A 14761-nucleotide genomic window follows, 5' to 3' on the forward strand; every position below is an offset into this window, starting at 1 on the left:
CACAGCTTAAAAATACTGGGTAGACCATTTAGGACAGAGCTCAGGAGGAACTTCTTCACCCAGAGAGTGGTGGCTGTGTGGAATGCTCTGCTACAGGGGGCAGTGGAGGCCCACTCTCTGGATTCATTTAAGAAGGAGTTGGATAGAGCTCTCAAAGATAGTGGAATCAAGGGTTATGGAGATAAGGCAGGAACAGGATACTGATTAGGAATGATCAGCCATGATTATATTGAATGGCGGTGCAGGCTCGAAGGGCTGAATGGCCTACTCCTTCACCTATTGTCTATTGTCTATGGTCTATTGATTATTGGTCAGGACACTGGAGAGAGCTCCCCTACTTTAATTGAATGGCGGTGCAGGCTCGAAGGGCTGAATGGCCTACTCCTTCACCTATTGTCTATTGTCTATGGTCTATTGATTATTGGTCAGGACACTGGAGAGAGCTCCCCTACTTTAAATAATGCCAGGGGATCTGCCAACTTTGTAATTGCAAGAAGACTGTGACCAACTGAGCTAAGAATGGCAAATGAGGAATGCTGTCTTTTCCCCTGTGTTTATTTCAACGCATTTGTTCCATCTCACCCTCACAAACGCAGTTACCATCATGCTGGTTGTGGGATTAATTGAACAAATTGCATGGCACAAAAGGTTGAAGATCCATTCAGAAGTTTGTATGACATGACATTTTCTAATAAATTACTTGCTGTATTTAGCAAATGACATTTTATGACTGTGGGTAGGTTCAGTTCCCAATTAGTTCTGTAATTATTTTTTTGCCCAGATCAAGGATGCATTGCTCATAACAAGGCATTATCATTAAAATGTTAACATTCTCATCACTTCCTCATCAACTCCCTCAAAAGAATTCCCTCTTCCCTCCTTTGCTTGTGAGCAGCGTTTATATTTTCATGACAGACCCAAAATGAAGGTTAAAAGAGTACAGTGTTCCTCAACATTACGGTTGAAGAGATTATTAGAGAGGCTGCAGTTAATTACACTAAGATAGAGTCACAGATTCATAAAGATTTACAGCACAGAAACAGACCCTTCGGTCCAACTCGCCCATGCCGACCTATTCATACACCCATCCAGATGCCTTTTAAATGTTGTAATTGTACCAGCCTCCCCCACTTCCTCTGGCAGCTCATTCCATGTATGCACCATCCTCTGCGTGAAAATTTGCCCCTTAGGTCCCTTTTAAATCTTACCTCTCTCACCCCAAACCTATGCCCTCTACTTCTGGTCTCCCCCACCCCTGGGAAAAGACCTTGTCTATTTACACCATCAATGCCCCTCATGGTTTTGTGAACCTCTATAAGGTCACCTCTCAGCCTTGGTCGCTTCAGGGAAAACAGCCCCAGCCTATTCAGCCTCTCCCTATAGCTCAAACTGTCCAACCCTTGCATCATCATTATAAATCTTTTCTGAACCCTTTAAAATTTCACAACATATTTCCTATAGCAGAGAGATCAGAATTGCAGGCAATATTCCAAAAGTGGCTAAACCAATGTCCTATACAGCCGCAACATGACTTCCCAACTCCTTTACTCAATGCTCAGCCCCATAATGGCAAGCATGCCAAACGCCTTCTTCACTATCCTATCAATCTGCGACTCTACTTTCAACCTGCACTCCAAGGTCTCTTTGTTCAGCAACACTCCCCAGGACTTTACCATTAAGTGTTGGTGTCCTGCCTTGTTTTGCCTTTCCAAAATGCAGCACCTCACATTTATCTAAAATAAATTCCACTTGTCCCTCAGACATTTGATAATGCTGCTTCTTTGACAAAGTTATGTTATCCTTGTTTTTTTCAGAGAGGTCATAAAAGACACAGACTCTGAAAAGTCTAAGTTGAAGGGTTTTAGGGTCAGTTTGATTGTAGCTAACAGGTGATGCCTCAGGAAAAAGGCTTTCAAGTTTAAAAAAAACACTTGTACAGTAAAAGGGAAGTGGCCAGTTCTCCCAGCTCAGCTTTCTCCTGGTTTGGTTTGGTTTGGTTTTAGCATGGTGGTGTTGAAAAAGCTTCTGGACCTCATAGAAGCAGGTCCACTCTGATCCTCCTCTCTCTCCGGCTTGTCTCCTGTCAGACCCTGGGTTTGATTTCATCTTTTGTGCCAAGTGGTGTTTATGGGGATTGTAGCAAGTGTTTGGAACAGCATTGTTAAATTGGGATATCCTGTTGGTTTTTCAGATAGGTTAAGTTATTCTGTATTCTGTTCCCTTTTACTTGTGTTTCATTTAGCAATCTTGTAATAAATTCTGTTTTGTTTAAAACTACGTGGTTTGACCAGCGACATCTCTCCTGGAATATCCATGTTACACCTGCTTAAAACAACTCGCTTCCTTCTTGAAATGTTTTGTGGAGGTCTGGCTTGGTCTATAACAAATAAAACTCAGGTTTAACAAGCCTGTGAGAACGGCAGGAAAGGAAAACTGAAAGGAGAGACTGGAGATCTGAGACATTATTAAGCCTCGCACTGAGAGTCACCACGACCTTGATCTCATGTTCACACAATATCTGAAGTTGGAACACAATCAAAAGCACTAGTTGACCTCACTCTTCCAAGTGCAGCAGCAATAGTTTGAGCAGCTGCCTTTGTTGGGGCTGTGCGGAAGAGTTCTGGCTGATATGTATTCACCATTCATACATAGCTGGCCATAGTGAAATGTTTTTACACAACCAATGATCAGGATTTCGAATGGGCGGTGTGTAATCGCATATTCTTTAGCCTATCAGAAGGATGTTGTGATACTTGAAAGGATGCGGAAAACATTTACAATGTCGCTGCCAGGATTGGAGGGTTTGAGCTATAGGGAGAGGCTGAGTAAGCTGGGGCTGTTTTCTCTGGAGCGTCGGTGACTGAGGGGTGAATAAAATCATGGGGGGGGGGAGGGGGTGGGCATGGATTGGGTAATTAGTCAAGGTCTTTTTCCTGGGTTGAGGGAGTCAGAACTAGAGGGCATATGTTTAAGGTGATCATGGAAAAATTGAAAAGGGAACTAAGGGGCAACTGAGGGTGGTGCGTGTATGGAATGAGTTGCCAGAGGAAGTGGTGGTGGTTGGTACAATTACAACATTTAAAAGGAATCTGGATGGATATATGAATAGTAAGGGCTTGGAGAGATATAGGCCAAGTGCTGGCAATTGGGACTGGATTAATGTAGGATATCTGTTCATCATGAACCTGTTACACTGAGTGGTGTGTTTCCATGCTGTACATCTCTGTGATTCTATGCCCCTAATTCTTGTAGAAACCATAGAATCCCTACAGTTTGGAAGCAGGCTACTTGGGCCATCAAGGGCATCCCATCAAGGGCATCCCAGTCCTACCACTGTAATGCTGTATTTCCCATGACCAATCCACCACATCTTTGGGCTGTGGGAGGAAACCTAATCACCCAGAGGAAACCCACACAGACATGGAGAGAATGTGCAAACTCCACACAGCTGCCCGAGGGTGGAATCGAACCTGGGTCCCTGGTGCTAAGAGGCAGAAGGGCAAACCACTGAGCCATTGGGCCATCCTTGCAGGCGAAAAAGGGTCAGGAATGTGGGAGGTGGGAGGTGGGGGTGTTGCAGGGTCGGAGTAGCTGAGTCACGGTATGAAAGAACCAGTACAGACTTGATGGGCCAAACAGACTCTCCTTGTGCTCCACTTGTCCATAACTAGCTGAGGATTGCTGATTGTTGAAAACCTTCTGTGTCCAATTGGCTGCTGCATTGCTTAGGTTAGAACAAAGGCAAAAACGAGGTAAAAACAATGACTGCAGATGCTGGAAACTAGATTCTGGATTAGTGGTGCTGGAAGAGCACAGCAGTTCAACTCCCACTCTGCCGAGGACATGGAGGCCCTGGGCCTCCTTCACTGCTGCTCCCTCACCACCAGACGCCTGGAGGAAGAACGCCTCATCTTCCACCTCAGAACACTTCAACCCCCGGGCATCAATGTGGACTTCAACAGTTTCCTCATTTTCCCTTCCCCCACCTCACCCTAGTTCCAAACTTCCAGTTCAGCACTGTCCCCATGACTTGTCCGGACTTGTCCTACCTGCCTATCTCCTTTTCCACCTATCCACTCCACCCTCTCCTCCCTGACCTATCACCTTCATCCCCTCCCCCACTCATCTATTGTACTCTATGCTACTTTCTCCCCACTCCCACCCTCCTCTCGCTTATCTCTCTCCACGCTTCAGGCTCTCTGCCTTTATTCCTGATGATGGGCTTTTGCCCGAAACGTCGATGTTGCTGCTCCTTGGATGCTGCCTGAACTGCTGTGCTCTTCCAGCACCACTAATCCTAGAACAAAGGCACTTCATTGGTTGTGAAATGCTTTGAGATATTACGCGGCTGTGAAGGGTGCTGGTGTAATGCAAGTGCTTACTCATGCCCGAGTTTGACATATTGAAAGGCTTCCCTTATGCATTTTCCTTCATGTTTGCGGAGGACTGAATGATGGGGGGGTGGTGTTAGTCCTCCTGTTAGAAATAGCGTAGGCACCATTGATTTTCGAGAATCCTGCCTATATGTTCGGGTCCTGCACAGTTACTGCTGGGGTCTCAGTGGCGGGGTCTGCGTCCGTTGTGCCATTTCACAGGAATGAAGAATTCTGCTGAGAAATCGTGTTTTCATTTGAAGCTTTTGAAGGACAGCGCCATCAAACTGCTCCCACCACCTTTACTGCGGTGCGTCTTTCCATCAGAAGTCTGGGCCATTTTTCAAAATGAATTGAATAAAAAAGATGGCAGTGACTATAAAATAAGTGCTGATAGCAGCTCTGACCTCTGATTTATTGGCTAATAAAAGGAACACTTCACGAAGAGCAATTTAGTACCTCATTGACATAGGGTTGGAGGAGACTCGACTGAGTGGTGACTGCGTTGATGATGGGCACACTGCACGGGAATGTGCCAGGCCTTTTCATTTTTACTTAGAATTTAGGCAGAATAGGCACACAGGCCATTCAGCCCAACTGGTCCATGCCAGGATCTATGCTATACATGAGGTGCCTGCCGCCCTGTCTTCCTCTCAGCCTTATCAGTAAGTTTTCTGGCTTTCTCAGGACTGCTTTTAGCTTTTGAAACCATCGTCTGCCTGATGCCAGGCAAACTGCACAGGCTGGGCATGAAGTGCACGTTCTTCTGGGCTTATACCAAGGCTCAAAGGGTTAAATTCCGAGGATAAGTCAACTAGCTTGCCCCTTACTTGATTGGGTTCCCAAATTATTAAGTATACTGAGACAGATTTTTAATCTGTGTGGGAATCAAGGGTTACGGGGGAAAGGCAGGAAGGTAGAGATGAGGGTGATCCGATCAACCATGATCTCATTGCATGGCAGAGCAGGCTCGATGGGCCAAATGGCCTACTTTGGCTCCATGGTCTGATGGTTGCAGGTTGTTCTGAACAAGCTGTTGAAATGGGAAAATGAAAGGAATCATGTTGCAGAGGAATTATCTCCTCGGTCTGGAGAAATCAGAGCAAAAACATGAGTCGGGCCATTTTGAGGTAAATTGAGGCAGCACCACTTCATCAGACACAACACAAAGGGATCTCAAACTCACTTGTCTCAAAAGGCTAGAGGTGCCAGTCACTATTTTTCTGAAAGAATCAGGTCGCGTGAGGAAGTTAAACTCAACGACAATGAAAGAATTTGACAGGGTACAGGCAGAAAAGGTTTTTTTTAACTTAGAAATAAAAATAGAACTTTACAGATACAATATTGATAAATGAAATCGGGAATTCAGGAGACATTTCAGAAGCAGAGAAATGTTGCCACGCAGAATTCACAAGGAATAGTTGAGAAGAATGGCCAAGATGCATTTGAAGGGAAGCTATTTAAACACAGGAGAAAGGTGTAATTCTATCTCTAGGATCACATGAGGAAGAGTGGGAGAAATGTTTTCGCCCAGAGATGGTGAGTCTGTGGAATTTGTTGCCATAAAATTCAGTTCATAGAATCCCTATAATGCAGATAGAGCCCATTTGGCCCATCGGGTCTGCACCAATCCTCCGAAGAGAATCCCACTCTGTCCCCATGCCCCCATATTTCCCATGGCCAACCCAGCTAGCCTGCACATCCCTGGACACGGCAGAGCAATCCAGCATGGCCAATCCACCCAACCTGCACATCCCTGAACACTACAGAGCAATTCAGCATGGCCAATCCACCCAGCCTGCACATCCATTGACATGACAGAGCAATTCAGCATGGCCAATACACCTAACCTGTACATCCCTGGACAAACAGAGCAATTCAGCATGTCCAATCCACCCAACCTGCTCATCCCTGAACACTACAGAGCAATTTAGCATGGCCAGTCCACCCAACTTGCACATCCCTGAACACTACAGAGCAATTCAACATGGCCAATTCACCCAACCTGCACATCCCTGGACACATGGCCAATTCACCCAACCTGCACATCCCTGGACACTACAGAGCAATTCAACATGGGTAATTCACCCAACCTGCACATCCCTGGACACTACAGAGCAATTCAACATGGCCAATTCACCCAACCTGCACATCCCTGGACACTACAGAGCAATTCAACATGGCCAATTCACCCAACCTGCACATCCCTGGACACTACCGAGCAATTCAGCATGGCCAATTCACCCAACCTGCACATCCCTGGACACAACAGAGCAATTTAGCATGGCCAGTCCACCCAACCTGCACATCCCTGGACACTACAGAGCAATTCAGCATGGCCAATTCACCCAACCTGCACATCCCTGGACACAGCAGTGCAATTCAGCATGGCCAATCCACTTAACCTGCACATTTGTGGACAATACAGAGCAATTCAGCATGGCCAATCCACTTAACCTGCACATTTGTGGACAATACAGAGCAATTCAGCATGGCAAATTCACCCAACCTCCACATCCCTGGACACAACAGAGCAATTCTGCATTGCCAATCAACTTAACCTGCAAGTCCCTGGATGCTACAGAGCAATTCAGTATGGCCAATACATCTAACCTGCACATCCTTGGAACAACAAAGCAATTCAGCATGTCCAACCACCCAACCTGCACACCCCTGGACACAGCAGAACAATTCAGCGTGGCCAATCCATCTAACCTGCACATTTTTGGACTGTGTGAAGAAACCAAAGCACCTAGAGGAAACCCATGCAGACACTGGACAGTCGCCCGAGGCTGGAATTGAACCTGGGTCCCTGGCACTGGAAGGCAGCAGTGCTAACCACTGAGCCATTCCTAGTTGAGGGCAAAGCATTGCATGTTTTCAATTTGGTGTAGTTGTTCGGGCTATAAGGATCAAAGAGTACAAGAGTACAAAATGAAAACAGGACATTGAATTGAATGATCAGCCATGATCTTACTGAATGGTGGAACAGGCTCAAAGGACTGAATGGCCTATTCCTGCTGCTGCTTTCTGTGTTTATGTCAAGCATACTCCCCAGGATGGATCTACTGGGCTGGAAATAACTTGTAACTTTGAAATGAGCTGAAAATAGCAAAAGCTAATTCTGAGATTAGCATTGCACGTGGAGCGACAAGAGGGTGTGGAACAGATGGGAGATTATCTGACTCCTCTCAATAAAGGCCATTCTAGATGATGAAATTAATCACTGCCTCTAACACGAAGCTCTGCTTTCAGTAAACCAAGGAAAACAGTAACTAAAGATCAGGATCTGAAACTTGAGGCGAGGTCATGAGCTACTGAGCAACTGTGATCCCTGTGCTCCTATAGACTTCACACAGACATAGAGAATAGGAGCAGGAGTTCATCATTCTGTCTTTCAAAGACGGTCACATAAATAGAACATGTTGGAAAAGCTCAGCAGGCCTGGCAGCATCTGTGGACAGAAGGACCTGACATTAACTCTGCTTTCTTTCCACTGATGCTGCTGGATGTGCAAAGCTTTTACAGCAATTTCTGCTTTTGTCTCTGATTTCCAGCACCCGCAGTTCTTTGTTTTATTGCTGTTTAGAGGTAGCTTGATTAGATTCCCTACAGTATGGAAAAGGCCCTTTGGCCTGACAAGTCCACACCAACCCTCCAAAGAGTAACACACCCATTCCCCTATTTACCCCTGACTAATGCACCTAACACTATGGGCAATTTAGCATGGCCAATTCACCTAACCTGCACATCTTTGGATTGTGGGAGGCAACCGGAGCACCCGAAGGAAACCCACACAGACACGCGGAGAACGTGCAAACTCCACACAGACAGTTGCCTGAGGCTGGAATTGAACCTGGCAGTGCTAACCACTGAGCCAACGTGCTGCCCTGTATTTGTTGTATACAGGTAAGAGTAGAATCTTACAATGTAGAAGGAGAACATTCAACCTATCATGGTAGTGCAGGTAGTTTGATAGAACTGTCCAATTTGTAACCAATACAATTTCTATCTCATTGTAGCATCTTACTGAATGAGTGGTCCTTTTGATCCATATCTATCTGAAAACCCTTGTGAATGCATTGACTGAATAATGTCTTTATTAGTTCACAGAGTGAAGGATCATTGACGTTAATGGTGCAGGAATTCGACTGAATCAATCAGCATTTGATTTCTTTGTAGCTTGTACTCAGAGGAAGGAGGTCACAAAGGATTGTCTGAGAATTACAGGAATTAAATAGTTTGTATGTACCTCTAATTGTCAGCCAACTCAAAACCTTTTTGTTTATACCATTCGGTTTGGTGATACGTGGTTGAGGGAAACCTTGCTGCCCCATTGCGGCATTGGGATGGCACAGTGGCTCAGTGGTTAGCACTGCTACCTCACAGCACCAGGGACCCTTGGGCAACTGCCTGTGTGGTGTTTACATACTCGCCTCGTGTCTGCGTGGGTTTCCACCGGGTGCTCCGGTTTCCTCCCACAATCCAAAGATGTACAGGTTAGGTGGACTGGCCATGCTGAAGTGCCCATCGTGTCTGGAGATGTGCAGGCTTGATGGATTGGCCATGGGAAAGGCAGGGCCACAGGGATAAGGTGTCGGTGGGTTGCCCTTCAGACCATCAGTGTGAGTTGAATGGCCTGCTTCCTGATTGTAGGAATTCTCTGATTCATTGCAGTCGTGTCTTGGACCAATACTTGTGATGGATAGAAAGCTCTCTGGACCGGCTGCCCCAATTTGACTTGGTCTGCAGCAACTGCAAGAATTACAAAATGATTATGAAATATAGGAAAGGAGCAACCAGCTGCCATTTTACAGAAAAGACTCCTTGAAATATCATTCTTAATATTCTGTAAGACGTTCTTCTCCAGGGAATTAAGATGCATAAAAGAAAACCATTTCAAGATTCTTCACATTTTAATTGTTCCTTCAGATCCCTTTGATATCCCATGAAACATAAGTTTTTGAAGACAAATTTCACAGCTACAACTTGTGCAAAGGTTTGCACAAGAAACACAATGAGACAAAATCCTGGCTTATCTGTTCTTGCAGATATTCAGCCTGTAATCTGATAATGGTTGGTTTGGCATCAAAATGTTTAAATATTTCCCAATGGGATATGGGTTTCACCAGCTAGGACCTCATTTGCTGCCTATCCCTAATTGCCTTGCAAAGGTGAGCGACTTTCTTGAGATGTGGGTAAACTCACCATGCTGGTGAGAAGGGAACTCTAAGATTTTGACCCAGCAACAGTGAAGCAGCAACAATAATTTCCAAGTCAAGATGTTTTGTGGCTTGCAGAGGTACATAGAGGTGGTGATGTTCTCATGTGTCTTGTGAACATTGAAGGCGCTGGATGCAGTGCCAATCAACTTTGCTGCTTTGTCCTGGATGGTGTCAATCTTCTTAAGTGGAATTGGAGCTGCACCCATCCAGTCAGGTGGGGAGTATTCCATCACACTCCTGACTTAGATCTCGTAGATGGTGGGCTGTGTAGATGGGGACAAGCTTTAGAGAATTAAGTGATGGGTTAATTGCAAAACTTGTCTTGTCCCCACATTAACCAATTGGTCAATTGACACAATTTATCCTAATAATGGATGAGCTTGATACATCAGAACCAAAGAATTAGAGGTTACATACATGTGCATGTACATGTGAATCAGGAGCAGGAGTAGGCTATCCAGGTCTTGCAGTCTGCTTCACAACTCTGTAAGATCACGACTGATCTGATTGTCACTTCGAATCCACATTCCTGCCTGTCCCTAATCACCTTTCAAAAACCGCTTGCTTGACAGGAGTATCTCTACCCCTGCCTTAAAGATGTTCAACAACTCTGCTTCCACCACGTTTTCTGGGAGAGACTTCCAAAAATACTCATGACCCCCTGAGAGAAAAGCAACAGTAATAGTTTTGGTCATTCATAGCAATTGGTCACAACTAACTAGTCTGCAAAATGACATAAGTCAATGGAAAAGTAATCTGTTGCCCCCAGTCCTGTTGGACTTACCACACATCTTATATTGTATCACAAAATGGTATGTTTTGTCAGAAATCTGTTGTTGTCTATGTTTTGAAGGTGATGACATGTCCTGCTTACAATCCATTTTCCATTTTCTTTTCTAGAGTAATTTTGTGGCCTGTATGACAGCTATTCTCAGCCAGATGGAGTACTCACATTATGTCAATTACATCAATTCCTTTCAAACACGTCAAGACCTCATGGTGAGTGGCATGAAAAGATTTTGTTTGGTTTGTCTTGCACTGGCTTTTTATTTCTTGTCTACTTCAGTGTCCCGATTTACACCTCAAAGATTTGACCAGCTCTGTTGGTCATCGTGTCCAAGTGACTGGCCTTTTGGCAGGAGCCCACAGAATGAAAATAGAACAGAAAATGCTGGAAAGGCTCAGCAGGAGCCTCGTCCTCTGTGGAGAGAAATCAGAGTTAATGTTTCAGATCCAGTGACCCTTCCTCAGAACTAATGGTAGCTGTGAAAAGGTTGGTTTTTATTTTAGAAGACAAGGTGGGGCCAGGGGTAAGGCATAAATGACAGGTGGGGACAGAATCCAATAAAACAGTTAGACAGACAAAGGAGTGGATAACGGTCAGTCTAGGCAAATGAATGGCTGCTCATGGGGTCTATTATTGGCTAACAAGGGGTGTGCGTAACAGCAGACCATGTGATAAAAGGCCTGTTATGTGGGGGTTGGGATACGGATATGGGAGGAAGTGCCTCAAATCCTAAAATTGTTGAACTCAGCAATGAGTCCAAAAGGCTGTGAAGTTCCCAAGTGGAGAATGAGGTGCTAAGACAGAGATGTTGGCCAGGAAACTGGGTGGTGTGTTAAAGTGACAGGAAGCTCAAGGTCTTTTTTGTGGGCAGAACGTAGATGTTCTGCAAAGCGGTCACCCAGTCTACGTTTTGTTCCCCCAATGTCGAGGAGACCAGCGAAGGCAGATTGTGTGAAGTACAGGTGAAGCACTGCTTCACCTGGAAGGTGTGTTTGGGGCCTTGGATACTGAGGAGGTAAACGGACAGGTGTTACACCTTCTGCACTTGCAAGGAAAGGTGTCATGAGGATGCGGGGCGTGTTCGGAGTGAAGGAGGAGTGGACCAGGGTGTCCCAGGGAGAATGGTCTCTGTGAAAGGCTGACAAGGGAGGGGAGGGGAACATATGTTTTGTTGTGGCATCTCACTGTGGATGGCGGAAATTGCAGCTAAGCGTCCTCTAAATGTGGATGAGAGAGTAAAGGCTATTAACACTAGAGGGCAGGAGAGCTGAAGCAAGGATGCGGAACTCTGCATTCACTTCAAACATATGGCACTGGACAGAATATTGTATATAATAGAATAGAATAGCAATTTATTGTCTCTTGTGTGTTTACAACAAAGACATTGAAAAGTTTTGTACATTGCCATACACGGTACCTTAATTAATGACAGAAGTCACAAATAATAAGAAAAAAGAAGCAAGAGTTCATTACAGTTCAACTAACTGCTCCTGGGTTCGGGGTACGCCTGGAAAACTGAGCAGAGAACACCACGCAGGGCTGGACCGAGACTACCCTACCATGCCCAGACGAGACATCTATGTCAACTAGACCTTCACAACCAGCTGCTGGAAGACCCAGAAGCTGCAGAAGAAGACCTCCACACCAGGACAAGACCACCATGCCAGACTGAGACTACTCCTCCTGGACAAGACCACCACACTGGGAGACTGCCCCGTTAGGCCCCAGGCCTATATCACTATTCCAGGCTGTTGTGCCAGGAGGAGAGACCTTCCACCGAAGTCGTTAAAAGTAAACGTGAGGTACCATCATAAATGGAAACATTAAAAAAAGCTTAGGAAAAAAGAGAGAAAAGAAAGTAAATTGGAAGGAGTCGATGAGCTTCAGGCTCCTGTTGCACTCTTACTGTGTCACCAGCTTGATAGATAAAGAAGTAATTCGGTCCAACTTGCCAGTCCTTTCAAAGTTTAGCCATGCTTGGTCCCACAACTGTACTTCATTTGTAAGAAGGGGCCGGTGAGCTCTGTTGGCTGGGTCAAGATGAGAGTGGTGCTGGAAAAGCAGAGCAGGCCAGGCGGTATCTGAGCAGCAGGAATATCAATGTTTCAGGCAAAAGTCCTTCATCAGGAATGATGAAGGGCTTTTCCAGCACCACTCTAATCTTGTCTCTAATCTCCAGCATCTGCAGTACCCACTTCTGCTCAGTTGGCTGGATGTCTGTCTTGCAGTGCAGAGTGATCACAACAGCACGGGATGAATTCCCACACCAGCTGAGATTATCATGAAGGACTCTCCTTCTCAACCTTTCATCTCACCTCAGGTGAGGTGAGCCTCAGGTTAAGCCACCAACTCTAATGAGGGAGTGGGATGATGGTGACCTTACCTTTGCAAGATTTTTGTCATCACCAAATTCCTTTTAGATTACTTGCTTCTATTCTATTTTAGCTTATATTACCTTTTCAGTTGGACCATAAGACTGTAAGGCCATAGGATATAAGAACAGAAGAAGGCCATTCGGCCCAGCGGTTCTGCTCCACCATTCAATCATGGTTGATATGTTTCTCAACCCCATCCTCCTGCTTTCTCCCATAACCTTTGATCCAATTACCAATCAAGAATCTATCTATCTCTGTCTTAAATACACTCAATGACTTGGCCTCCACAGCCTACTTCAGCAACAACAGATTCCCCATCCTTTGGTTGAAGAAATTCCTCCTCATCTCAATTCTAAAGGGTCACCCCTTCACTCTGAGGCTGTGTCCTGGGGTCTCGCCTTCTCCACGTCCATTATATCCAGGCCTCTCAGTATTCTGTAGGTTTCAATCAGATCCTCCTCATCCTTCTAAACTCTATCGGAGACAGACCCCAGGTGGAGTGTTCCTGATGCCAAGAGTTCTCTGAATAAAGTCTTTTCCTTTCATCTCCCCTTTCAGCCATTTTGCCAATGATTTTTAATCTGTCCCCTTGGCCATTGGCCGGAGAGAAGACCTATCCTTGCATTGGCCCAAATCCAGCCTCTAATCATCTTGGAAACATCAACCATGTCACATCTTAAGCTCTTGCCTTCCCAAGGACTGGATATTTCCACGGGCTTTGGAACCTCAATGTCAGGAACAAACTGGGTGGAGCGTGGACCCTAACTGGGTTCGTAGTTAGCAGATTGGCATCCCTATCCATTAGTGGGTTCTTCAGGCAAGTGTCAGAAATGGTTCCTCTCCTCCTCATTATCACCAGACCTACCGCAGTTGTCTGGGAATATTCAACTCAAGGGCGAGCAGTCCTACTCTGTTGAATTGCTTTCCATAACTAGAACCTGTTGTCCAGAGTAACATATCACTGGGATTGGGCCAGACTCTACTCTGGTTTAGACCTTGACACATTTCTTGAACTAGAATTGTCCTCAATACTTCTTTGAGGCCTGAAGAGCAATTTATAGAGTTCAGTGACAGCATAGAAGGATCCCATTCCATTAGTCATATTTGCGCTGGCTCTCCAAAGGAGCAGAGCCCTTGAGCCATTCCCTGGTCTTCTCCCTGTAGTCCTACATTCTTCTTTTTTAAGTTGCTAAACCAGTTCCCACATAAATGGCACAATTGTATGTGCCTCCACCAGAGCTTCGGACAGTACCTTCCAGGAGGAGAAAGGTTTTCTTCAGCTTGAGATCCTGATGCAATCATGTGTTTCGCCCCCATCACCTGATAATCTCATAGAACATAGAACATTCCAGTTCAGTACAGGCCCTTCAGCCTTCGATGTTGCACCGACCTGTGAAACCAATCTGAAGCCCATCTAACCTACACTATTCCATTTTCATCCATATGTCTATCCAATGACCATTTAAACCCCCTTAAAGTTGGCAAGTCTCTGTAAATGACTCAAGGGTCATGATAAAAAGGCAGAGTCTAGATTAGAGTGGTGCTGGAAAAGCACAGCAGGTCAGGCAGCATCCGAGGAGCAGGAAAATCGACGTTTCGGGCAAAAGCCCTTCATCAGGAATAGAGGCAGTGTGCCTGCAGAGTGGAGAGATAAATGAGAGGGGGGTGGGGGCGGGGAGAAAGTAGCATAGAGTACAATAGGTGAATGGGGGTGGGGATGGAAGAACGCCTCATATTCCGCCTCGGAACATTTCAACCCCAGGACATCAATGTGAATTTCACCAGTTTCCTCATTTCCCCTTCCCCCACCTCAACCCCAGCTCCAACCTTCCAGCTCAGCACCACCCTCATGACCTGTTCTACCTGCCTATCTTCCTTTCCCCTATCCACTCCATCCTCCTCTCTGACCTATCACCTTCATCCCCACCCCCATTCACCCATTGTACTCTTTGCTACCTTCCCCCCCTCCTCTCTGACCTATCACCTCCATCCCCACCCCCA

The 14761-nt window shown here is 45.7% G+C and overlaps 1 protein-coding gene and 1 long non-coding RNA gene across 2 annotated transcripts in view; one reads left to right on the forward strand and one right to left on the reverse strand.

The window, feature by feature from the left end:
* LOC122553785 (dedicator of cytokinesis protein 2-like) overlaps window positions 1–14761 on the forward strand; it is a 1227980-nt gene that overhangs the window by 722807 nt on the left and 490412 nt on the right. The window contains exon 28 of the mRNA XM_043698147.1: window positions 10499–10597. Coding sequence (XP_043554082.1) covers window positions 10499–10597 — 99 coding nt within the window. The remainder of the gene's footprint in view (window positions 1–10498; window positions 10598–14761) is intronic.
* The window catches only part of LOC122553997, a 117428-nt gene that overhangs the window by 28777 nt on the left and 73890 nt on the right, over window positions 1–14761 (reverse strand). The window lies entirely within an intron of this gene.

This window comes from Chiloscyllium plagiosum, chromosome 1 (genome assembly GCF_004010195.1).
Source record: "Chiloscyllium plagiosum isolate BGI_BamShark_2017 chromosome 1, ASM401019v2, whole genome shotgun sequence".
NCBI classification, from domain to species: domain Eukaryota; kingdom Metazoa; phylum Chordata; class Chondrichthyes; order Orectolobiformes; family Hemiscylliidae; genus Chiloscyllium; species Chiloscyllium plagiosum.